This window comes from Podarcis melisellensis, assembly GCF_964234715.1.
Source record: "Podarcis melisellensis genome assembly, chromosome: 12".
NCBI lineage: Eukaryota > Metazoa > Chordata > Lepidosauria > Squamata > Lacertidae > Podarcis > Podarcis melisellensis.
This window is the reverse complement of record NC_138544.1, coordinates 57,031,284-57,058,186: the sequence shown is the minus strand read 5'-3', so window position 1 is coordinate 57,058,186 and position 26,903 is coordinate 57,031,284. Positions and strand designations below refer to the sequence as shown.

The 26,903-nt window shown below is 45.8% G+C and overlaps 2 protein-coding genes across 3 annotated transcripts in view; one reads left to right on the top strand and one right to left on the bottom strand.

The window, feature by feature from the left end:
* The window catches only part of LOC309353218 (cytochrome P450 2C25-like), a 196,181-nt gene that overhangs the window by 156,680 nt on the left and 12,598 nt on the right, over positions 1-26,903 (bottom strand). The window contains exons 5-9 of one of the 2 annotated variants that reach the window (XR_014161733.1): positions 25,300-25,476; positions 22,452-22,593; positions 21,679-21,866; positions 19,530-19,671; positions 16,932-17,449 (exon numbers count right to left, since the gene is read on the bottom strand). Coding sequence is in view for 1 of the 2 variants with exons in the window: in XM_081882507.1 (XP_081738633.1) it covers positions 17,268-17,449; positions 19,530-19,671; positions 21,679-21,866; positions 22,452-22,593; positions 25,300-25,476 (831 nt within the window). In the remaining variant the exon portion in view is untranslated. Of the gene's footprint in view, positions 1-16,812; positions 17,450-19,529; positions 19,672-21,678; positions 21,867-22,451; positions 22,594-25,299; positions 25,477-26,903 lie in introns of those variants that run through there. The other variant, XM_081882507.1, reaches the window with a different exon arrangement.
* On the top strand, positions 6,099-14,394 carry LOC309353349 (cathelicidin-2-like). Its single transcript, XM_081882760.1, has 4 exons — positions 6,099-6,829; positions 8,748-8,855; positions 11,416-11,499; positions 13,977-14,394. Exons 1-4 carry the CDS (start codon positions 6,644-6,646, stop codon positions 14,082-14,084), a joined length of 486 nt encoding a protein of 161 aa, XP_081738886.1. The 5' UTR covers positions 6,099-6,643; the 3' UTR covers positions 14,085-14,394.

Sequence of the window (26,903 nt, the reverse complement as noted above, 5' to 3'; positions counted from 1 at the left end):
GTCCCTAAAACCTGGAGCAACCGACAGGGTGCCGTCCAGATGTTGTTGGACTACAAGTCCCATAATTCCTAGCCACGGGACATCATCGTCTAGAAGGCACTGTGCTGGGCTGCCTCCGTCTGGGTCAGGAGGGGTCACAGTGGGTGTGTTGCTGTTATTTGGAAGCAAGAAGATGAATAAAAATTTATTCTTCTTGGTTGGACTAGATGAGCTTGTTGAGATGTGTCTAAGGGAATGGGGGCAATGGACAGGCCCCCAGTTGGCTCCAGCCCAGTGGCCAGTTGCCGGTCGAACTCCAGTCCTTGGTTCTGCATCAATCTGCGACTCAGAGCTTCAGAAGCTGAGCACACAAGCCAGCAGAGCAAACAAACTCTTTGTCATGGAAGGGCAGACAGAGGCAAAGTGCAAGTAGATAAATAGGTACCTCTCCGGCGGAAAGGTAAACGGCATTTCCGTGGGCAGGAGCTGGGACCGAGCAACGGGAGCTCACCCTCTCGCGGGGATTCGAACTGTCATGTACTGAAGTTCTCACCCTGGGCCAGCAGGGGGATACTGTAGATAGTTATGCAAATGAAGGCTCGAAAGTGACGTTCAGTGATTGGATAGTTTGTATGCAAATGAAAGTGACGTTCAGTGATTGGCTAGTTACAGAAAATGGTTACTGTTGCATTCTAGTGGAGCTCTATATAAGCAGGCTGACTGAGCTCCTCAGTTCAGTTCTGTTCCAGCTTACAAATAAAAAGCTGCTTTGTAAGAATCGCTGTGTCGTCTGATATTTTCGCCTACAACTTAACACGAACCGCCGACCTTCTGATCGGCAAGCCCTAGGCTCTGTAGTCAAGACCTTGGTTTTTGAGCAGAACGTGTTCTAGAAGTCCGTTCGACTTCCGAAACGTTCAGAAACCAAAGCACAGCTTCGGATTGGCTGCAGGAGCGTCCTGCAGCCAATCGGAAGCCATACCGGACATTTGGCTTCCGAGGGAAAGTTCGCAAACCGCGACATCTACTTCCAGGTTTGCGGCGTTCGAGTTCCAAGTCGTTTGTGAACTAAGCTTTTCGAAAACTAAGGTACGACTGTACAGAGACTACACGTGTACAGGGCTCTGAGAATAAGGGAGAGAAAACATTATCTATTTCATAAAATCAACACATTGTAGAGTTGGAAGGGATCCTGATTGTCCTCTTGTAATTCAATCCCGTATAATGCAGGAATTGCAGCTAAAAAATTCCTAGCATCCAACATCTGCTTAAAAACCTCCAAGGAAGGAGATTCCTCCACCTTGTTTGTTTAATGAATTTATAAACCGGCCACTATTTGGAACTATCATGGTGGTGCACAGAAAAAGGTTTTTCTAAAACAACAAAATACAAAGTTTAAACAATAAATTGTCCCCTTTCTCAGTCCTGTGAGGATAGGGCAAGGAGCAATGGGGACAAAAACTGGAGATTTTATGGAAACAGGAAGAAATCCCAACGAAAGAAGAATGGAGAATGAAGTTGATGGAATACGCAGAATTAGACAAGCTAACGGGCAGAATTCGGAACCGGCGAGACCAGAGATTTACCGAGGACTGGGATAAATTTACAGAGTATATTAAGAATATATGTGAAGGTCAATTAAAATTTGTAGGTTTTCAAGAAGGTCTGGGACAATAATGGAAAGAAATATTGTTTTATAATAATTGTTAAGACTAATTTGGTTAAAAAAACCCAAAACAATATAGATGCAAGAAATGTGAATAATTGTGAAAACATGAAAATTTCCAGATAGACTGAAGGAAGTCTGAAAGTGGAAAGATTAGATTTGGATGTATAAATCAAATGGAATGGTTTTTTTTTTCTTTATTATTTATTGTTAAATTTGAAAATTTATATATATATATATATATTAAAAAAACACAAACTGGAGATTTTAAGCCAGGGATTTAGAAATGTTTCCTAAGTGTTAGATCAGGTCCATCGAAGAAACTGGTCGCTCAGGAATGTTCCTCAACCCTCATGCTGATTCAGTCAACTGGAAGCCCAGTTTGCACAACTCCTTACCCAAAGAAAAGAGAAACACAGGCCACAAGCCAAACCCCAAACAGCCATCTCTCCTGGTGCCAGCCCTGTGTGCCAACCCACTCTGAAGCCAGCGGTAAAAGCCACACCTGACGGTTTAAACGATCGCTTGAAATTTCCTCCTCCCTGATGGCTCCTGGACATTATCACCTCAACAGTATACTTGCAGATTTTAAAAAAGAAATAAAAATTTGGGTGGGAAAAGGAACTGTTCACAAGTCACGGTTTTTTTCAACTTGAAAAGTTGCCATACTTCAAGAGTGGCCAAAATTCGTTGTTGTTGTTTAGTTGTTTAGTCGTGTCCGCCTCTTCGTGACCCCCTGGACCAGAGCACGCCAGGCACTCCTGTCTTCCACTGCATCCCGCAGTTTGGTCAAACTCATGCTGGTAGCTTCGAGAACACTGTCCCACCATCTCGTCCTCTGGTGTCCCCTTCTCCTTGCGCTCTCCATCTTTCCCAGCATCAGGGTCTTTTTCAGGGAGTCTTCTCTTCTCATGAGGTGGCCAAAGTCTTGGAGCCTCAGCTTCAGGATCTGTCCTTCCAGTGAGCACTCAGGGCTGATTTCCTTCAGAATGGATCGGTTTGATCTTCTTGCAGTCCATGGGACTCTCAAGAGTCTCCTCCAGCATCATAATTCAAAAGCATCCATTCTTTAGGGATCAGCCATCTTTATGGTCCAGCTCTCACATCCATACATCACTACTGGGAAAACCATAGCTTTAACTCAGTGGCGTAGCGTGGGGGGTGCAGGGGGGCCCGGCCGCACCGGGCGCAACATCTGGGGGTTAGGGTTAGGGGGCGCAAATCCACGGGTTAGGGGGCGCAAATCCACGGGTTAGGGGGCGCAAATTAATTGCCTTCCCCCGGGTGCTGACAACCCACGCTACGCCACTGCTTTAACTATACGGACCTTTGTTGGCAAGGTGATGTCTCTACTTTTTAAGATGCTGAGTGGCCAAAGTGGCAGCTTCTAAATGTTGCTGGAAACCAACTTCCCTGCCCGTCCTGTCCATTGGGCAGACGGAGGCAACTGCCTCAGGCGGCGGAATCTGAGGGACATGGATGTGGTCCCTACTGTTGTCACTGCTGCCAGAGAAACTAGGAGAACTGACAGCAGCGGTTCCCAGGTTCTGGCAAGTGGCAAGAGAATCTGATGAACTATGCGGAACTGGCAAAACTGACATACAAATTGCGAGACAAGGACAACTGTGACAACTGTGACTTTAGAGAAGAATGGGAACTTTTTACAAATTATCTAAAAAGACAACAAAATGAATTGGACTCCTTGGCAGGTTTTGAATAAACATACACAAATTTATTGAGTAGATAGATAATTGTTGTTGTTGTTTAGTCGTTTAGTTGTGTCTGACTCTTCGTGACTCCCTGGACCAGAGCACGCCAGGCCCTCCTGTCTTCCACTGCCTCCCGCAGTTTGGTCAAACTCATGCTGGTAGCTTCGAGAACGCTGTCCAACCATCTCATCCTCTGTCGTCCCCTTCTCCTTGTGCCCTCCATCTTTCCCAACATCAGGGTCTTTTCCAGGGAGTCTTCTCTTCTCATGAGGTGGCCAAAGTCTTGGAGCCTCAGCTTCAGGATCTGTCCTTCCAGTGAGCACTCAGGGCTGATTTCCTTCCGAATGGAGAGGTTTGATCTTCTTGCAGTCCATGGGACTCTCAAGAGTCTCCTCCAGCACCAGAATTCAAAAGCATCCATTCTTCGGCGATCAGCCTTCTTTATGGTCCAGCTCTCACTTCCATACATCACTACTGGAGATAGATAATAAAAAGATATATACAGTTTTACAGTATGCAGAGAATAATATGAGTTGAGAAATCAGAGAGAGGAGTTGAGGGAGGTCTTGTGGGGAGGGTTTTTAGGGGAGGGGAAGGAAAAAAGGGGGAAATAATGAAGATTATTTGTTTTGATAATTGTCATGTTGAAATTGTTAATAAAAAACTTCTTTAAAAAAAGATGCTGCCCCACTTGCCCACCCCAGTTCAGCCCCAGTCTGAGATCAAATGGTGCTCTGCGTGAGGGAAGCTTGCAGCGTTTGGGTCTTCTATGTTTAGAGAAAAGACAGAGAAAAGGCGACCTGTTGGTGGTTATAATATGATGTGTGGCATCAAGAAAGCAGGTAGAGAAAAGCTATTCTCCCTCTCATAATGCTAGAATCCATGGAATCCAATGAATGTGTGAAGATCCAGGGCAGAGAAAAGAAAGGACTTATTCATCCAGCGCATAGTTATACTATGGAACTCCCTCCCACTTGAGGCAGGAATGGCCACCAGCTTAGATGGTTTTAAAAGAGGACTAGGCAAATTCATGGAGAAGGAGAGGGCAATTGATGGCTGCTTGCCTAGATGGCTGGGCCGGGCCGGGCCTCCACGGTCTAAGGTAAAAATGCTTCTGAATAACACAGACATCTGGTTGGCCACTATGAGAACAGCATGCTGGGTGGGACGCAGGTGGCGCTGTGGTCTAAACCACTGAGCCTCTTGGGCTTGCTGATCGGAAGGTCAGCGGTTTGAATCCCCGCGACAGGGTGAGCTCCCGTTGCTCGGTCCCTGCTCCTGCCAACCTAGCAGTTCGAAAGCACGTCAAAGTGCAAGTAGATAAATAGGTACCGCTCCAGCAGGACGGTAAATGGCGTTTCCATGCGCTGCTCTGGTTCGCCAGAAGCGGCTTAGTCCTGCTGGCCACATGACCCGGAAGCTGTACGCCGGCTCCCTCAGCCAGTAAAGCGAGATGAGCACTGCAACCCCAAAGTCGTTCACGACTGGGCCTAATGCTCAGGGGTCCCTTTACCTTTAGGGTGAGCCGGTGACCTGGACTCAGGAATTAAGTATTTTAAGTTCGAAACCACACCGGTGCAAGTAGATAAATAGGTACCACTGCGGCGGGGAGGTAAACGCCATTTCCATGCGCTCTGGCTTCCATTAGTGTCCTGTTGCACCAGAAGCGGTTTAGTCCTGCTGGCCACGTGACCTGGAAAGCTGTCTGTGGACAAACGCCCGCTCCCTCGGCCTGAAAAGCGAGATGAGCGCCTTTGACTGGACGTCCAGGGGTCATTCACCTTTATCTTTTTTTTAACTAGGTGGTCCTTGGCCTGATCCAGTAGCCTGTCATTACATTCTTGAAAACCGAGTGCTTACGTATTCAGTTACGGCTGCAAGAATACTGCTAGCCAGAAGTTGAAAATATGAAACAATACCTACAATAATAGATTGGCGATCACTCCTGCTAGAGTACTTTCAATTAGCAAAGCTGACCGGAAAAGTCAGAGGAGCCCCAAATCAAAAAACATTCAGAGAATGGAGACTATTCAAAGAATATATAAGATTATATTGTAATAATGACGTTATCCTAGCAGAACTTAATGATACTTGTATTTAATAAACAAATGGAATAAATATACTAGATGAATATACAGGAAAAGTTATAAAACAAACTGTGCGATAAAATTAAGACAAGAGAAAAAGTACAACAAAGTTTCTTTCAGAAGACTTTATTAGAAAAGACAGGATGTTATAGACAATATTCATTTCTTATCGTTAGCTCTTTTTTGCTTTATATTTTCTTTATCTTTTCTCTATTATATTTTTGCGTTTAATTTTGATGTAACTATCTGCAATATGGAAGTGAGAGCTGGACCATAAAGAAGGCTGATCGCCGAAGAATGGATGCTTTTGAATTATGGTGCTGGAGGAGACTCTTGAGAGTCCCATGGACTGCAAGAAGATCAAACTGATCCATTCTGAAGGAAATCAGCCCTGAGTGCTCACTGGAAGGACAGATGAAGCTGAGGCTCCAAGACTTTGGCCACCTCAGGAGAAGAGAAGACTCCCTGGAAAAGACCCCGATGTTGGGAAAGATGGAGGGCACAAGGAGAAGGGGACGACAGAGGACGAGATGGTTGGACAGTGTTCTCGAAGCTACCAGCATAAGTTTGACCAAACTGCGGGAGGCAGTGGAAGACAGGAGTGCCTGGCATGCTCTGGTCCGTGGGGTCACGAAGAGGCGGACACGACTGAACAACAACAATCTGTAATATATATGTAAGATGATATTTTAAATCAATAAAGGTGAATTAAAAAATAAATAAATGAAAACCGAATGTTGGAAATGCGGCAATGGCTCAGAAGACTGGAGTACGAACACAGCCTTTGAGAATCAGCAGGCTCCCCCCCATTCCTGTCTATGGCATCTATATTGTGGCAAGATGGGGCAACAGGATTCGATCTCCTATCCTGGAGAAGGCAGAGACTCCCCTGTGGCCTCAACCTTTCCCAAGACAACGAACTCCTTCCTGGCCTTCCCCCTCCCTTCCATGATGTTTTGCAAGGAGGCTTTTCAGCAATCGCTCTCCCGACGCACCTTTCAGTTGGACCCACATAAACTGGCACTTCCTCCTGGGGGGCGGGCAAGAGAAACCACACTTGCACCCTCAGCCGAAGGACGTTAGCCCACAGGGGAGGGGGGTTAGAGGGCCATGGGGTGCCGTGGGCTATAAAAAAGGGAGCTCAGCCACTGAAGCCCAAGGAAGGTACCAAACCGAGGATATCTTGAAGAGAGAGAACACGGATGGAGAAGAAGATGGAGAGATGCAAGCTGTTTCTGCTGCTCATCGCGGTGGTCGCGGCAGCTCCCACAACCCGCACCCCCGTCAGCTATGAGCAGGTGGTGGCGGCGGCCGTGGACACCTACAACCAGGAGCAAAACCCGGAATTTGCCTTCCGACTGCTGGAAGCTGAGCCGCAGCCTGATTGGGTACGTAGTTCCGTGGCTCGCCTCCATCATCTATTCTATCAGGGAGCAACTATTCCTTTTACAGTGGTATCTCTGGTTACATACGCTTCAGGTTACAGACTCTGCTAACCCAGAAATAGTGCTTCAGGTTAAGAACTTTGCTTCAGGACGAGGACAGAAATCGTGCTCCGGTGGCGTGGCGGCAGCAGGAGGCCCCGTTAGTTAAAGTGGTGCTTCAGGTTAAGAACAATTTCAGGTTAAGAACGGACTTCCAGGTTAAGTCCTTAATTTGTTCCGGACGTCCGTTCTTAACCTGAAACTGTTCTTAACCTGAAGCACCACTTTAGCTAATGGGGCCTCCCACTGCCACTGCGCTGCCGCCGCACAATTTCTGTTCTCATCTTGAAGCAAAGTTCTTAACGCGAGGTACTATTTCCGGGTTAGTGGAGTCTGTAACCTGAAGCGTCTATAACCTGAGGTACCATTGTATAGGTAAAGGTAAAGGTAAAGGGACCCCTGACCATTAGGTCCAGTCGTGGCCGACTCTGGGGTTGTTTCACTCATCTCTCTTTATTGGCCGAGGGAGCCGGCTTACAGCTTCCGGGTCATGTGGCCAGCATGACTAAGCCGCTTCTGGCAAACCAGAGCAGCGCATGGAAACGCCGTTTACCTCCCCGCCAGAGCGGTACCTATTTATCTACTTGCACTTTGACGTGCTATCGAACTGCTAGGTTGGCAGGAGCAGGGACCGAACAACAAGAGCTCAGCCCGTCACAGTGATTCGAACCGCCGACCTTCTGATCGGCAAGTCCTAGGCTCTGTGGTTTAACCCACAATGCCACCCACGTCCCATATATATATATATATATATATATATATATATATATATATATATATACAGAGAGAGAGAGAGAGAGAGAGAGAGAGAGAGAGAGAGAGAGAGATGGGTTTTTTAACATATTTTCAACAGTAATTAAACATACAGTCATACCTTGGGTTGAAGTAGCTTCGGGTTAAGCATTTTCGGGTTGCGCTCCGCGGCAACCCAGAAGTAACGGAGAACGTTACTTCTGGGTTTCACCGCTCGCGCATGAGCAGACGATCAAAACGACATCATGTGCATGCGCGGAAGTGGCAAAACATGACCCGCACATACGCAGAAATGGGTTGCGTTCACTTCAGGATGCGAACGGGGCTCTGGAACGGATCTCGATCGCATCCAGAGGTACCACTTTTACATTTCATTCAATTTTTTTGACTTCCATCAGTCCTGTCTGAAAATTTTCCAGCCTAATCTCTCAGCATGCATTTCTTATTTTCCCTATTACATTTCAAACTAATAACCAATATCTCTGTCTTTTTCTGTTTTGTAACACTTCGAATATTTCTCCTCACAAAACTTCTTGTAGTCCTACTAGCGTAATTTGTCGATTACAGTTGCTTTTCAAATAGTTCCTATACTTCTTCCGATCTTCTGTATATCTCTGGTCCTGCAGGTTTCGAATCCTTCCTGTCATTTTGTCCGATTCTGCATAGTCCATTAATTTCATCTGCCATTCTTCTTTCGTCGGAATTTCTTCTTGCTTACATTTCTGGGCTAACAATACTCTTGCCACTGTTGTTGCATATAAGAACAGTTTGACATCTTTTCTATTAATGTATTGGCCTATAATACCAAGTAAAAATGCCTCTGGTTTTTTAAAGAATGTATATTTCAATTTGTAGCAAAGATTTTGCACCTGAATTTGCTTCTTTCCTCCTCCCTCCCAACCCATTCCCCTTTTTATGTCGTGTCTTTTTCAATATTGTAAAAACTGAAGACCGGGACTATCTTTTCCAGCATCTGTCAACTGCTCAGGGAGCCTGGCTGAAGAGGGACATTAAAAAACTCTTTAAATGTATTTTTTTTCCCTATCCGTTTTGCTCAATATCTTCACAGGATGCTTCTGGTGAAACTACCCAGCCTATAAAATTCTCTATCAAGGAGACGGTTTGCCCCACGTCAGAGAAGAAAAATGTCTCCCAGTGCGAATACAAAGAGGAAGGGGTAAGTCTGGGCGCCCCACCACGCAAGATATTGCCAACTTTTCACTGCCTTTAACGGCAGCTGGGTCTGCAAATAAATTAGCAAGGTGGCACAGTTCCTCCACATAAGCTTTATTTTCCCAAGCCCCCCCCCCCAATTTAAGCCTGGGAATCCAGGTGACATTATTAGTCAGTGTGGCATAATAATAATAATAATAATAATAATAATAATAATAATAATAATAATAATAATAATATAATAATAATAATAATAATAATAATAAAATAATAATAATAATAATAATAATAATAATAATAATAATAATAATAATAATTTATACCCCGCCCATCTGGCTGGGCCTCCCCAGCCACTCTGGGCGGCTTCCAACCAAATATTAAAATACAGTAATGCATCAAACATTAAAAGCTTCCCTAAACATAGTCTTCTTCTTGGCGATCTCTCGTAGCCGAGTAAGATGGTCTTCCATAAACACGGATTTAACAGTGAGTCCGGAAGTGACTGTGGAGGTCAATTCTGGATCCACACGTCCTTCCACAGTGGGGAGCTGTTCACGGTGTGGATTTGCCAAGCATGCCTTCCTCTTAGCATGTTTCTCCCTTGCGTCCTGAGTTCGAGTGTCTTCAAAGCTAATAATAATAATAATAATTTATTATTTATACTCCACCCATCTGGCTGGGTTTCCCCAGCCACTCTGGGCGGCTCCCAACAGAATATTTAAAACACAATAAAACATCAAACATGAAAAGCTTCCCTAAACAGGGTTGCCTTCAGATGTCTTCTAAAAGTCAGATAGTTGTTTATTTCCTTCACATCTGATGGGAGGGCGTTCCACAGGGCGGGCACCACCACCGAGAAGGCCCTCTGCCTGGTTCCCTGTAGCCTCACTTCTCGCAGTGAGGGAACCACCAGAAGGCCCTCGGAGCTGGACCTCAGTGTCCGGGCAGAATGATGGGGGTGGAGATGCTCCTTCAGGTATACTGGACCAAGGCCGTTTAGGGCTTTAAAGGTCAGCACCAACACTTTGAATTGTGCCCAGACACGTACTGGGAGCCAAAGTAGGTCTTTCAAGACCGGTGTTATGTGGTTTCGGCGGCCGCTCCCAATCACCAGTCTGGCTACTGCATTCTGGATTAGTTGCAGTTTCCAGGTCACCTTCAAAGGTAGCCCCATGTAGAGCACATTCCCATGACATTTTTGGTGAATGCTGTTCTCCAACTGGAGCGCTCGCAGTCCAATTGTTGGTGTTTATACTACATTTTTTTAGATTTGCCTTAAGACAGTCTTTAAACCTCTTTTGTTGACCACCAGCATTACGCTTTCCATTTTTAAGTTTGGAGTAGAGTAGTTGCTTTGGAAGACAAATCTTAATAGTGTGGCATAGTGGTTAGAGCATGGGACTAGGATCTGGGAGACCAGCCTTCAAATCCCTATCTCTGTCATGAAGCTTGCTTGGTGACTTTGGGCCAGTCACTCACGCTCAGTCTATCCTACCTCAGAGGGTCGTTGTGGGAATTAAAACAAAATGATTTAATTGCTGCCCATGTGTAAAACTTTTTTTGGGTGGCAGGGAGCCACGGTGAGACTCCTTACGGGGTCCTCGCTGCGAGATCACATTCACCCGGTGCTCCACCAGCTACACTGGCTCCCGTTGGAGTACAGGATCAGGTTCAAGGTGCTGGTTTTAACCTTTAAAGCCCTATATGGCCTAGGACCCTCGTACCTACGGGACCGCCTCTCCTGATATGTCCCATGGAGGACCTTACGGTCTTCAAACAAAAACATCTTGCAGGTCCCAGGCCACAGGGAGGTTAGGCTGGCCTCAGACAGAGCCAGGGCCTTTTCAGCCGTGGCCCCGATCTGGTGGAATGCTCTGTCCCAAAGGACTAGGGCCCTGTGGGACTTGACATCTTTCTGCAGGGCCTGCAAGACGGAGCTGTTCCACCAGGCCTTTGGTCAGGGTGCAGTCTGACCCCCCTCTCTCCTGCAATCCTCATAGACCTCTAGCCCAATGGTTGCCATTAATTTGATTCTGAACTGATTTTAGAATGAATTGATTTTAGAATGTATTTCAATTAATTGATTGTGATTTTATGTAAACTGTGTTACTTTTACTGTTGTTAGCCTCTCTGAGCCCGGCTTCGGCTGGGGAGGGCGGGATATAAATAATTTATTCTTATTATTATTATTATTATTATTATTATTATTATTATCCGGTCCAGCCCCCTGCAATGCAGGAATTTTTCACCCCATGTGGGAATCGAACCCGCAACCTTGAGATCACAAGTCTCATACCCCAACCGACTTAGCTGTTCTATAGGTTTTAAAGTATTGCTGCAATTTTTTATTCTGTTGTTTTCTCTTTTTGCAAACCTCTTTGAGGTTTCTCCCCCCTTTGTTTAGCACTCAAGTGGTGTAGACGTTTTATGAAATAAATAAACCGAATCAATAAATCAATGAATGCCTAGAGTGGATGTGGCCCATATCTCTTCTTCTGTGGGTCTTTGACGTAGAACTTTTCTTTAGCGCTGATAACTTACTCCTTTCCTCTTTCCTCAAACAGCTGGACAAAGACTGCTCTGGCTTCTATTCGACCCAGCAAAGTCCGCCTTTAATTATCATGCAATGTGAGGACGTGGATCAAGAGGTAAGAGAGATCAGGCGCTGGCAAAATTTGGGACGGGGTGGGGTAGGGGTACAATGTGCGGAGACCCTGTCTGAAACCCTGGAGAGCAGCTGCCAGTAGGAGCCAATAACTGCTAATGTCCTGACTCAGTAGGCAGCTTTCGATCTGCACAGCGTTCCCAGTGTTTTTCATCCCCAGATTCTGGGATGAAAAATGCTTTTGAGCATGTGCAGAGTGTGACAGGAAGTAGATGGTCGGGTTTTCTATTTTTTGTAAATAAAATTTGTAAATGGAATTGTTTTTATATGTAATAATAAGAATAATATTTTAAAAGGTTAGGTTGCTTTATCATATATGGGTTTGCCATTCCAGGCTCCTTTGGGAGAAAGCGTGGGATAATAATAATAATAATAATAATAATAATAATAATAATAATAATAATATATTTGTACCCCCACCATCTGGCTGAGTTTCCCCAGCCACTCTGGGCGGCTCCCAATCAAGTGTTAAAAACAGTACAGCTTTAAATATTAAAAACTTCCCTGAACAGGGCTGCCTTCAGATGTCTTCTGAATGTCAGGTAGTTGTTTTATCTCTTTGACATCTGCTGGAAGGGCGTTCCACAGGGTGGGCGCCACTACCGAGAAGGCCCTCTGCCTGGTTCCCTGTAGCTTTGCTTCTCACAGGGAGGGAACCACCAGAAGGCCCTCAGTGCTGGATCTCAGTGTCCGGGCTGAACGATGGGGGTGGAGACGCTCCTTCAGGTATACTGGACCGAGGCCGTTTAGGGCTTTAAAGGTCAGCACCAACACTTTGAATTGTGCTCAGAAACGGACTGGGAGCCAATGAATATCTCTCAGGACCGGTGTTATATGGTCCCGGCAGCCACTCCCAGTCACCAGTCTAGCTGCCGCATTCTGGATTAATTGCAGTTTCCGGGTCACCTTCAAAGGTAGCCCCACGTAGAGCGCATTGCAGTAGTCCAAGCAGGAGATAACCAGAGCATGCACCACTGTGGCGCATGTTTATGATTATGCTCTTCTGAACAAAGTAGGAAAATAGCAATAATCTCTCTCTCTCTCTCTCTCTCTCTCTCTCTCTCTCTCTCTCTCAGGCTCTATCTTATTGTACTCACATGACTGTGACTAAATTTAAGAAGTGCTTTAAGACGAATGCTAGCAGCTTTTAAAACATGGTTTAAAAATGATGGGCTCAGGTGAATTTTCTTCCCATGCCCGCATGGTTGCATCAAACCAAGTTGGGGAACCAAAAAATGTGTCCCGTTCTGAAATGTGAAAAGCAGATTGCAATTCTGCATGTAGCTTGCAGTAGAGGAGCAATGACTGGATAATGCAGACGGGGGAAACTTTGGGGCAGCTGAACTATAACTCCCATCAACCCTGGCCACTGACCCTACATGCTGAGGCTGGTGGGAGTTGGTTCCACAACAACTGGAAGGCCAAAGGTTCGCCGCACCTGGGATAGTACTCAGAGTCTGAAAGCATCCTAAGAGCTCAGTACAGTGGTACCTTGGTACTCAAACGCCTTGGTTCCCAAACACCAAAAACCTGAAAGTAAGTGTTCCAGTTTTCGAATGTTTTTCGGAAGCCAAACGTCCGACATGGCTGTCGGCTATTGTTTCCAGGGTGCCTGCAGCAGTCTTCCACTGCCTCCCAAAGTTTGGTCAAACTCATGCTGGTAGCTTCGAGAACACTGTCCCACCATCTTATCCTCTGTCATCCCCTTCTCCTTGTGCCCTCCATCTTTCCCAACATCAGGGTCTTTTCCAGGGAGTCTTCTCTTCTCATGAGGTGGCCAAAGTTCAGCTTCAGGATCTGTCCTTCCAGTGAACACTCAGGGCTGATTTCCTTCAGAATGGAGAGGTTTGATCTTCTTGCAGTCCATGGGACTCTCAAGAGTCTCCTCCAGCACCAGAATTCAAAAGCATCCTTTCTTCGGCAAACAGCCTTCTTTATGGTCCAGCTCTCACTTCCATGCATCACTACTGGGAAAACCACAGCCTTAACTATATGGGCCTTTGTTGGCAAGGTGCTGTCTCTGCTTTTTAAGATGCTGTCTAGGTTTGTCATTGCTTTCCTCCCAAGAAGCAGACGTCTTTTAATTTCATGACTGCTGTCACCATCTGCAGTGATCATGGAGCCCAAGAAAGTAAAATCTCTCACTGCCTCCATTTCTTCCCTTTCTATTTGCCAGGAGTTGATGTGTGGCCATGATCTTACTATCGTTAATTAGTAAAATTCATGTTAAAATGCTGTTTCAGGGGTGGTTTTTAAAAGTCTGGAACGGATTAATCTGTTTTGCATTACTTTCTATGAGAAAGTGTGCCTTGGTTTTGGAATGCTTTGGTTTTGGAACGGACTTCCGGAACGGATTAAGTTTGAGGCCGTTGTATCAGCTTTGTGGAGTAATAAATGAGTATTGCAAATGCACACTCAGCGCTTGTACTCACTACTTTATCTCTCTTATCTCTGACCTAGCTGAGTCGTATAACAAGGGGACGCTGGAGAAGGTTCTGGAGGGGAGCCAAAAGATTTGTGAAGAGACACGGCGTGAGGATTGCCTTAGCAGCGTTTCGGTTTGGATAGAGAACTCCGGAAGAAAAGGAAGTTTAAATGATCCCCGTCCCAAGGTGCTCTCTGCACCAGCCTCACATTAAAGGGATCTAGAAGTTCTGCTTTACTTTTTGCACTGCTTCTCTTTCACTTCTTTCAGCCCAGATAACTTCCACAAGGCTGCAGTGTATAATGATAAAATGCCCTGCAGAAATAAAAATAAAAACCTTCTTTGCTCCAAAACCAAGTGTTTGTTAACTGTACTGTATAGACTTTGTTGCGAGGCAGGTCCAAATGACACATGAGCAAACCAGATGTTGGTCTGAGCATATTTGCTTTTTTTTTTAAATTGTGGAGGTAAAGGTAAAGGGATCCCTGACCATTAGGTCTAGTCGTGACTGACTCTGGGGTTGCGGCGCTCATCTCGCTTTATTGGCCGAGGGAGCCGGCGTACAGCTTCTGGGTCTGTGGCCAGCATGACTAAACCGCTTCTGGCGAACCAGAGCAGCGCACGGAAATGCCGTTTACCTTCCCACCGGAGCGGTACCTATTTATCTACTTGCATTTTGACGTGCTTTCGAACTGCTAGGTTGGCAGGAGCTGGGACTGAGCAACCGGAGCTCACCCCGTCATGGGGATTCGAACTGCCGACCTTATGATTGGCAAGCCCTAGGCTCTGTGGCTTAACGCTCAGCGCCACCTGCGTCCCTTAATTGTGGAGGTACAATGTGCTAACGGGCAGATAGAGGGCGCTGCTCTTGGCATCAGACATAACAGCAACCTAGAGCAAATATTGTACAGAGAGGTACAGACATGATAAAACCTGAAGACCCTTTCGGTTCTCTCTCTGGAGAGAACTGTGCAGAGAATTGAATCTAAGATTGGAAAAATGAGAAGCTGAGAGCTGAAATTGACAGTTCCTTCCATTGACAGCTCACAGCAGAGTTAGCACAATGGCAATTGCTCCAAGCACATTTAATCATGGTTAGATTTTACATCTAGCCTCATCCACCTTTTAAAGAAACGTTCCTCATGAAAAGACTTGTTGTTGTTGTTGTTTAGTCATTTAGTCGTGTCCGACTCTTCGTGACCCCATGGACCAGAGCATGCCAGGCACTCCTGTCTTCCACTGCCTCCCGCAGTTTGCTCAAACTCATGCTGGTAGCTTCGAGAACACTGTCCAACCATCTCATCCTCTGTCGTCCCCTTCTCCTTGCACCCTCCATCTTTCCCAGCATCAGGGTCTTTTCCAGGGAGTCTTCTCTTCTCGTGAGGTGGCCAAAGTATTGGAGCCTCAGCTTCAGGATCTGTCCTTCCAGTGAGCACTCAGGGCTGATTTTCTTAAGAATGGAGAGGTTGGATCTTCTTGCAGTCCATGGGACTCTCAAGAGTCTCCTCCAGCACCAGAATTCAATGAAAAGACTTAGGTTAGAATAAATCACAGACACTTAGCTTAGATCTTTACTCTCAGAGTTTCTGAAAATTGCAATAAACAAGACTCCATCTGCTGCCAGTAAAATAAAGGAGAAAATTTTCCAACTGACCTAAAAAGAAAGAACTTGGTTATCATACAAAAGAATCATGCAGTCTTTCGAATCGCAAAGATGCAGGCTGTCGAAATCTCCTTTCAGAGAGATTCTTCATTTGCTGAGCTGGGAGCCAAGTTGCATGGCTCCTTCTTTGAGGAAAGCTGCAGAGAGAGAGAGAAAGTGGGAGGGGGGAAGCAAAGGCTTCTGGGAGCCTTCTCTACCCATAGTGGCAACTTGACTTCAGAGCTCAAGTTAACCCTTTCATACACACAAGTGTGAGTCAGAGGAAGCAAATCATCTGGCTTCTTTTGCACGCAATCAAAATGAGATCGTCATTTTTTTGTATTTGACGCCATCAAAGCTATCTAAGATGTATAAAAATGTCTCGAACAAATGCTGGCAGTCTGGGCTCTCTGAAGGAAACCTGATTCATATGTGGTGGTCATGCCCCAAAATCAAACAGTTCTGGAATGTTATATACGATGAACGGAAAAAAATTATAAGGATAACTTTCTCCCAAAAACCTGAGGCCTTCCTACGTGGAATTGTAGGTAGAGAGTTACTAAAAAAATGCAAAAAAAATTTTTTTTTGTACGCAACTGCGGCCATGAGAATCTTGGTTGCACAGAACTGGAAAGGTGAGAGGGTTCCTACTAAAACAGAATGGCAGAATAAATTGGTAGAATTTGCCGAGACGGCTCAAATGAGAAATAGGCTGAGAGGCAATATAAATCAAAACTTTATTCAAAAATTGGATGTGATTAAGAAATATTTAATGAAATACAATAGCAGTGTGGAGTCTGTGACAGCGTTTGAATGATTTCTGTATATATGCTAGATAAAACTAAAGCAAAAGGTTTCATAAGTAGTAATAAATTTTAAGGTTACATAATTAGTATAACGTGAGGGCCATGTACACAGTTGGAAAACAGAAAAGGTAAACACAACATAAAAATGGTGTGGTGAATTGTATTGCATAGAACGGTCTTTGATTTGTGTTCTTTTTCTTTTTTCATAATACAGTGGTACCTCGGGTTAAGTACTTAATTCATTCCGGAGGTCCGTACTTAACCTGAAACTGTTCTTAACCTGAAGCACCACTTTAGCAAATGGGGCCTCCTGCGGCTGCAGCGCCGCCAGAGCACGATTTCTGTTCTTATCCTGAAGCAAAGTTCTTAACCTGAAGCACTATTTCTAGGTTAGCAGAGTGTGTAACCTGAAGCATATGTAACCCAAGGTACCACTGTACCATATACAGTAGTACCTCTGGTTAAGTACTTAATTTGTTCCAGAGGTCCGTTCTTAACCTGAAACTGTTCTTAACCTGACGCACCACTTTAGCTAATGGGACCTCCCGCTGCTGCCGCCGCACAATTTCTGTTCTCATCCTGAAGCAAAGTTCTTAAGCCGAGGTACTATTTCTGGGTTAGCGGAGTCTGTAACCTGAAGCGTCTGTAACCCAAGCTACCACTGTATAACAATGTAATGTTGTCAAGCAAACTTAATAAAACAAATTTAAATAATAAAAATGAGATTGTCTCCCCCAAAATGGCACCCGAGAAGCATCTCACCCAATTTCACTCCTATAGTAACGGTCAATCAATCAATCAATTAATTAATTGATCCTCACGGAAGCTGGGAACCCTTGTGAGCAGGCAAAGAGGACAACCAGAGTGGAGGGGGCCGCTTAGCGTGGAGTAAAACAGATGGAGACTTGGTGTGGGATGTTCCCAAATCCACTGACCTCTGGGGTGAGGTCAATTTTGGTGACTCCAGGAGGGTGTCTGAGATGAAAACTTTGCAGGATGGTGGTGAGATACAGGAATAGCTGCATCCGGGCCAATCCTTCACCCAGACAGTTTCTCTTCCCTGTGGGAGGAAGAAAGGAGAAGCTGCAGTCCAGGTATTTCACAAATCTAGCCGGCTTTTTAAAAAGATTAGAAATATTCACAGAGGAATATTCTCTACTGAAAGAAAACTACAGGAAAATGATGTATAGAAGGCATATACCATCATTACAGATAGTGAAAATGTATAAAACTGGCTCAAATATATGTTGGAAATGTAAGGAAAAAGAAGGGACTTTCTACCATATGTGGTGGCATTGCAGAGAAATTAAAAAAAAATTAAAAAATTTAAAAAAAAATTAAAAAAAATGGGAAATGATATATAACGAGTTGAAGAAAATGTTTAAATTAACATTTGCAAAAAAAACCAGCAGCATTTTTGTTAGGGATGGTAGGAAAAGGAAGATGAAGAACATATTTATGTACACGACAACGGCGGCAAGAGTCTTAATAGCACAAGGATGGAAGAATGAAGAAACCCCGACAAAAGAACAGTGGCAAGAGAAACTGATGGACTATACGGAACTGGCAAAATTGACGTACAAAGTGCGTGACGAGGACAACTGTGACTTTAAAGAAGAATGGGAACCTTTTACAAAGTACTTAAACAACAAAACGAACTGGACTCCTTGGCAGGTTTTGAATAAACATACACAAATTTATTTGTTAATATAATAGATGGATAATTTAGGGATTTTTACATTTTTTAATAACATGCAGAGAATAATTTGTGTTAAAAAACCAGAAAGAGGAATACCTCCGTGGTGGGGTATTGTAAGAAAGTAAAATGCTTCTGGGAAATGATATATAATGAGATGAAGAAAATGTTGAAGTATACATTTGTGGGGGAAAACCAGAAACATTTTTACTTGGCGTTGTAGGTACAGAAATTAACAGACAGGACAAAAATCTGTTTTTATGTGCAACTATAGCAGCGAGAGTATTACTAGCCCAGCGATGGAAACAGGAAGAATTACCAAATAAAAATGGCAAATAAAAATGATGGAGTATGCAGAACTGCCAAAGTTGACTGGGAGAATTCGGAACCAGGGATACAGGGGGGCAGATGGGGGAATTGGCGAGGGGGCTCCAGGACTCCTCGCCGGAGACCAGCAGGGAGAGCATGGGTCCTCCACTACTCACACCCATCCTGCGCAGAAGACTTCCGTGCAGGGAAAGTAGGCGTAGACTTGACGTCAAAGAACTTCTTTGCTGGAAGAAGTTCAAGAAACGCCCACTGACGGATTCTGCTAGCGACTGAAACAGCCACGAAGTGAAGCGCTGTCCAGACAGAAAAGGTTTAACCAGGCAACCTAGCCAGGAGTGGCGGCAACTTACGCACGAGCAACCCCATATAACCATTACAGTTTACAAGAAGTTTTGTAAGAGGGACTATATAAATTATTGTAAAATGATTTAGGAAGGAAATAATCAGGAAATGAAGTTTAAAAGCATTCATTATAATAATAAAATGCAAGATTATATAGCAAAATTGAAAATCACTAGACAGGATTGATGGACGTCTCGGGCTATAAAAGCCCAAATGAAGATGATGCGATGTGATGTGAAGCTTTGTTTGGAAACCATATGCAAAAATTATTATTTTTAAAAAAAAGATAGAGAGGTAAAATTGACTCTCCCCCCCTGGCCCTGCTGACATGTGACCCTACAAGAAGTTGTGACCCTTTGTGAAACAAATGGTCTCCCAGCCATAGCTGTCAACTTACAGATTTGAAAATAAGGGACCAGCAGCCTCAAAAATAAGGGATCAGCAGCCAAAATAAGGGATCAACAATTACTTTGATAAAATACATATTTTGTTGCGTGCAAATGGCTTTAGATACCTATTAGGTTCATAAATTACCATATAGCATATAATCAACACACAAAAACAGCAACAATTTGTTGTTGACAAAGGACAGCTGGACATTACCTTCAGTAGCTTATTTAAGGGACATCATCAATAAGGGACAGCAGCGGGACATCGCGCTGGGATAAGGGACTGTCCCGCCAAATAAGGGACGCTTGACAGCTATGCTCCCAGCCCCGATCGACTCTGACTCACTGCTTTTTGTGGGAAAAGAAAAGGTAGAGATCCCCACCTGCGGAAAAGGGAATGTCGGCTCCGTTCTTCTTGAAGTTTCCTTTTTCATCCAGGAAATGTTCTGGGGCGAACTGGAAGGGTTTGTCGTATTGCTTGGGGTCGTGCAGTGCAGAACTCAGGATAGGGAAGATGGAGGAACCCTGTTAGGGGAAGCCAAGAAGGCAAAATACATCAAGCCCTACTTCGGAAGACCTTGTTGTGGTTCTCTTCCAGGACGTTAATATTCAGGCAGCTTCCAGGGAGCAGAGGTGCTCCAGAAAGCAACTCCTCTCTAACGGACTATTCGGAACTGGCAAAGTTAACGGCGAACATAAGAAATCAATACCATGGGCAATTTACGAGCGAGTGGAAGCCTTTTTGGGATTATTTGGAGGGGGGAAACATAACCAAATGAAATCGTGGGCAGGATTTGAAATGTGAGCAATGGGAATAAAGCTATAATATATGAAACAGGGGGAGATGTATCAGATGAAATAGGTGATATAACAGAGGAATATGTATTAGGTGAAATGTCTGATATTATGCAGGAAGTGAAAGGGCACAGAAAGGGAGGGGGGAAGTCAAATCATAAGAGAAACGGGTAACAAATTTGAAATCTGGAATGAGTTGGTTAAAGTTATGAAAAGCTAATAAAATCTTAATACAGACAGTAAACCCTTAAAGGCCTGAAGGGTTGAAACCAGCACAGTGAATTCGGTTGAAAAGCCACCAGTGTAATTGTTGCAAATTTTGTGCAAAGGGACCTGAACATGTAAATGTAGCTTGGCCCTAAGGGTGAGGCTCTTGGGGGGCAAGGCAATTTGCCCCCGATCCTTTTGTTGGGGGGGGTCAGCCCCCCCAATGTTCAGAAGGCTCTGCGCATGACATCAGGACATTGTGATGTTCCATCCGGACCCCTCAATTCTCCGGAGAAACTGGCGCCCTTGGTACTATCTCCAGCCCTGCTCCACACCTGCCCCGAGTGCTTTTGCCCACCTGGAATATGTCCTTGAGCTGTGACACGATCCCCTGACTATCTGCATGGAGAGAGACTTGTGCACAGAACCCTCTTGAGTTCCGCGTGCTTGAAACGCAGCTAACTAGACAAAATTCAGGGACATGGGTGGTGCTGTGGTCTAAACCACAGAGCCTAGACTTGCCGATCAGAAGGTCGGCGGTTCGAATCCCCGCGACGGGGTGAGCTCCGGTTGCTCGGTCCCAGCTCCTGCCAACCTAGCAGTTCAAAAGCATGTCAGAGTGCAAGTAGATAAATAGGTACCACTCCGGCGGGAAGGTAAACGGCGTTTCCGTGCGCTGCTCTGGTTTTGACAGAAGTGGCTTAGTCATGCTGGCCACATGACCCGGAAGAACTGTCTGCAGACAAACGCAGGCTCCCTCTGCCACTAAAGCGAGATGAGCGCCACAACCCCAGAATCGTTTGTGACTGGACTTAACTGTCAGGGCTCCTTTACCTTTTTTAGACAAAATTCAGAGTCATTCATTGCTCAGCCCCCTTCTCCATCTGGGCCTGTCCTTGACATGCCCCCCCCACCCAAAAAAGTCTGTCCACGAGGCAACATGGCCATTAGGTGTAAGACATTTCCCCATCCTTGTCCTAAAAGCAAAAGCTCTAATTAGGGTGGGGGGGATTGAGTTTGTCTCTAGCACGTGCGCATGTCAAGACATGCTCATGAACATCAACCAGCACACAGCGCATGGCCTGCCACGTCATATGTTGAGCAGATGAGGATTGATTTGAACTGTTGATAACAAGAATAGGGCAATTGTTGTTTCTCCAAGGTCAGCTGAAAAACTCGGTGCAATAACACATCACACCAATGGTGAGCCAACACATTTTGCTGCCTGAGGCAAGACAATAAATGGTGCTCCCCAACCCAAGTCAAGACCCATAGTACCAAAGGCAGGTGGAATTATTTGCCATCTGAGACAGACAATTCCACAGGCTGACCTTCCTGATAATATCATGATCTTAATCACCACCCCTTTTCTCCCCTTTCCTGACACCCAAAATTAAGCAACTTGAAGCAGCTGCCTCTCTCTATACTGTACAACGGTAGGGCCGGTCCCATGTGCCCATCAACCTCTGCCTGTTTGTTGCCTGCCACTGCTCTGAAGCTGTCAGCAGACTCTGATGCCGTTCCAGGTACCTTGGGGATGAAATAGCCTTCAATTTCGGTGTTGTGTTTCGCCACACGGGTGAACCCTAAGGGGACGAGATCCATGAATCGCTGCGCTTCGTGGAGGACGGCTTCTGTGTAAGGCATCTCAAGGCGATCCTTCATGGCAGGCGGCCTCTCCTGTCCTATCACTTGGTCTATTTCCTTTTGGATCTTTTCTAGAAGTGGACACAAAAGGCAGAACATCCAGGTCACATCACAGCAGATACGGGGAGGACGGGGGAGAAAGCGAGTTCTTGCTACCCCGTTCTGAAACCTAGCAACATCACCCTAGAATGTTTCTCCTCAGGAGAGTATGGCCAAACTATTCACGAAATCCAGCACCTCCTGAGCTCTGTGAGTGCGGCTTTCTCCCAACTGAGAAACCACATGAGAGCACTGTGTGTAGCAATCTAGCCAGCACTAATAATAATAATAATAATAATAATAATAATAAATAATTTATTTATACCCCACCCATCTGGCTGGGTTTCCCCAACCACTCTGGGCGGCTTCCAACAAGATATTAAAATACAGCAATTCATACTTATTTGTAGCTCTCTCTTTAAGTTAACTCCACCCCTAAAAGCAGAGCCATATTGATTGCTTTTCTCTCAAGACAAGATTCTGCTATTTTCCCTCACTCATCTCCACTCATCCTATAAATAGTTCCTGCCTGAATAAAGCCTTTGAGCTACAGAAATTGTAATTCACCCAAGCTGCAAGGACAAGTGCAAGCACAGTTAATTCAGTGGTTAGTCAACCTTGCACGGCTGGGTGTTCAAGCAAGGTCATGAGGATATATCTCAGGGTGGTGCTTGTTGTTTCTGTCCCAGCGATGAATATGTCATAAACTGCCATGTTCAAGTTCTCTCTAGTGAATTCAGTCTTGGGGTTCTGCTGCTCCTGGAAATGGGGAAAAAACACACACGAGTTCATCCTCTATACCAGGAGCCCGATATGATGTTTCACCAAGACTTAATCAGCATCCTACTGTTTTTTTTTACCAAATCTATACACTGTTTTTGTTAAAAAACAAAAACCCACAGCACAGTTTACAAAAAGAACAAAACAATCACATTATCAGGAAAGCCAGTTATGATTAGCTATTTAAAACATTTTTTAAAAATCAAATCAATTAGAAGCAAAACCGGATTAAAGCACATATCAACATTCTACATATATGGGTAGGCTTATCTAAACAAAATTGTTTTTAGCAGGTGCCTAATTTCAGACATATGGGACACAGGTGGCGCTGTGGGTAAAACCTCAGCGCCTAGGACTTGCCGATCGCATGGTCGGCGGTTCGAATCCCCGCGGCAGGGTGAGCTCCCGTTGCTCGGTCCCTGCTCCTGCCAACCTAGCAGTTCGAAAGCACGTCAAAGTGCAAGTAGATAAGTAGGTACCGCTTTATAGCGGGAAGGTAAACGGCGTTCCGTGTGCTGCTCTGGTGCCAGTTCGCCGGAGCAGCTTCGTCACGCTGGCCACGTGACCCGGAAGTGTCTGCGGACAGCGCTGCCTCTCGGCCTCTAGAGTGAGATGAGCGCACAACCCTAGAGTCTGTCAAGACTGGCCCGTACGGGCAGGGGTACCTTTACCTTTCATTTCAGACATAGGGACATGGGTGGCGCTGTGGTCTAAACCACAGAGCCTAGGGCTTGCCGATCAGAAGGTCAGCGGTTCAAATCCCTGCAACGGGGTGAGCTCCCGTTGCTTGGTCCCAGCTCCTGCCAACCTAGCAGTTTGAAAGCACCTCAAAGTACAAGTAGATAAATAGGTACCACTCCAGCGGGAAGGTAAACAGAGTTTCTGTGCGCTGCTCTGGTTCGCTAGAAGTGGCTTAGTCATGCTGGCCACATGACCCGGAAGCTGTACACCGGCTCCCTCAGCCAATAAAGCGGGATGAGTGCTGCAACCCCAGAGTCGGCCACGACTGGACCTAGTGGTCAGGGGTCCCTTTACCTTTAATTTCAGACATAGGGACGCGGGTGGTGCTGTGGTCTAAACCACAGAGCCTAGGGCTTGCCTATCAGAAGGTCGGCGGTTCAAATCCCCGCAATGGGGTGAGCTCCTGTTGCTCAGTCCCTGCTCTTGCCAAACTAGCAGTTCGAAAGCACGTCAAAGTGCCAGTAGATAAATAGGTAATAATAATAATAATAATAATAATAATAATAATAATAATAATAATAATAATAAATTTTATTTATATCCCGCCCTCCCCAGCCGAAGCCGGGCTCAGGGCGGCTAACAACACTAAAACAGTACAACATTATAAAACATTATAAAAATGAATTAAAATCAAAATTGATGGCAACCATAAACTAAAGTTCTGTAAAGATTGCCAAAGGAGGGAGTCAGGCTGTGCCCCGAACAAAGGCCAGGCGGAACAGCTCTGTCTTGCAGGCCCTGCGGAAAGATGTCAAGTCCTGCAGGGCCCTAGTCTCTTGTGACAGAGCGTTCCACCAGGTTGGAGCCGCAGCCGAAAAAGCCCTGGCTCTAGTTGAGGCCAGCCTAACCTCTCTGTGGCTTGGGACCTTCAAGGTGTTTTTATTTGAAGACCGTAAGTTCCTCTGTGGGGCATACCAGGAGAGGCAGTCCCGTAGGTACGAGGGCCCTAGGCCGTATAGGGCTTTGAAGGTTAAAACCAGCACCTTAAACCTGATCCTGTACTCCACCAGGAGCCAGTGCAGCTGGTATAGAACCGGATGAATGTGATCTCTAAGCGAAGACCCCGTAAGGAGTCTCGCTGCGGCATTCTGCACCCGCTGGAGTTTCTGGGTCAGTCTCAAGGGCAGCCCCACGTAGAGCGAGTTACAATAATCCAGTCTGGAGGTGACCGTCGCGTGGATCACAGTGGCTAGGTCAGGGCGAGAGAGGTAAGGAGCCAACTGCTTAGCTTGGCGGAGATGAAAAAATGCCGCCTTTGTTATAGCTGCAATCTGCGCCTCCATGGAGAGGGAGGTATCGAAGATTACACCCAAACTCTTAACGGACGGTGCTGGCACTAATTGCACCCCCGCAAGAGATGGGAGTTGCCCCCTCAGTCCCATGTCGTCCCGTCCCAGCCAGAGGACCTCTGTCTTCGAAGGATTTAACTTCAACCGGCTCCCACGTAACCATCCAGCCACAGCCTCCAAGCATCTGATCAGTGTGTCTGGGGCCGAGTCCGGGTGGCCGTCCATCAACAGATAGAGTTGGGTGTCATCAGCATACTGATGGCAGCCCAGCCCAAAACTCTGGACAAGCTGGGCGAGGGGGCGCATAAAGATGTTAAAAAGCATCGGGGAGAGTATTGCACCCTGGGGCACACCACACACCAAGGAGTGGCGGGATGACAATTCCCCCCCCCAAGCGCCACCCTCTGTCCCCGACCAGAGAGAAACGAGGTAGGGAAGGTAAACGGCATTTCCGTGCGCTGCTCTGGTTTTGCCAGAAGCGGCTTAGTCCTGCTGGCCACATGACCCGGAAGCTGTCTGCGGACAAACGCCAGCTCCCTCAGCCTATAGAGCGAGATGAGCGCCACAACCCCAGAGTCGGCCACAACTGGACTTAACGGTCAGGGGTCCTTTACCTTTAATTTCAGACATATAAATCCACTCCTCCATATCTCACCTGCTCCATTTTGAGGAGGAAGGAATCTATGAAGTCGCGGGGAGCATTGGGATCCAGACTTCTCTCATGATCTTTCACCTTCTGGGCTAGGAAGACCTGGATGTCCCCGAGGTTTTTAAATAAAGTTTGATGAGGACCAGGCAAGTAGTCTAGGATCCTGGGAAAGATGTTGTAGAGCTGAGAAAAGGAAAGAGAGAGAGGAGAAAAAACACTATATACAGACATAGTGGTGAATCCGCCTTGGTGAGTTTGAATCTCTTCAGCGAACTAAAATAAATCGCAGCGTCAGAAACTGACATGTGACACAGCTTAGAAGCACCCCAGACCCTGAGATTCCAGGGCCCAACCAAACCTGAAACCCAGGACCCCGTGATGTCACAGGGCTGGGTCCTGGAGACGGAGGTTAATTGGGAGAGGAGACCTGACGAGAGACAACCATATGTCAGGAGTGCTCTGATGGTGTTTCCTGCTTGGCAGGGGGTTGGACTCGATGGCCCTTGTGGTCTCTTCCAACTCTATGATTCTATGATTCTATGAGAGCAGACCTTGCAGAGTGTCTATGCTATCATTTGCAGCTGGCTCCTGAGTTGAGCAAGCTTTATTGCAAGTAAAAAAATAAATGGATGTACCGTACTATATTAGACGCAAGAAAACTTGTTTTGATGAATTGGAAGAGCCGCAAAAAGATTCCATTGAGCACATGGGTTGATAATATGGACAGATTAGCTACATACGAACGAATTGCATGTCGACGCAAATTAAGAATGGATAAATATGAAGAAATCTGGAAGGAACATTTAAGCGATAAGGCAGATAGTGGAGGGAAGTGGGGGGAGGAGAGAGAGGTGGGGAAATATTGTTTAAAAGGTGTAGTCATAGGTATCAGTGTATTCAAATCTGAAATGTCAAATTGTGTTGTTATGGTTTTTGTTGTACGTGTCTTTTGCAGTTGTTGTTTGTATTGAAAACATAGCTATCAACTTACAGATTTGAAAATAAGGGACCACCAGCCTCGAAAATAAGTGATCAGCAGCCAAAATAAGGGATTTTCCAAACACAGGTATGTTCAACTTCTGAGCCCCTCCGAGCCAAAGGCAGAAAGCCTGGCCAGCTGCCAAACGAAGCCTCAAGCAGTGGCTCCCACAGCGCAGCAACCCAGCAAAGGGGATGCAGCAAGGAAAACCACCGTCACCTCTCCGCTGGGAAGCGCTGAGCAAAGGCGAGTCCCCAGGCAACGAGGCCGATTTGATTGCCACAAGGCATGCAAGCTCCACCCCCCAGTCGTTCTTAAGCTCCTTATTGGGTGAGCAATGCAGCCAAGCAACACAGTTGGAGCCTCCCTCCTCCCTGGCCGGCAGGAGGGAGGGAGAGGAGCTGCTTCCTTTGAAACCCGGGAAATTTAAGGGACATCATCAATTAGGGACAGCAGCGGGACATGGCGCTGGGATAAGGGACTTTCCCACCAAATAAGGGACGGTTGACAGCTATGATTTAAAAAATGATTAAATAATTCTTTTTTTAAAAAAGAGCTTGATTTCAAGTCCTGTTTTCCAGCAGGGTCTGCCTGCACAGGAGGCAGATGGAGGCAGCTGCCTCGGCTGCAA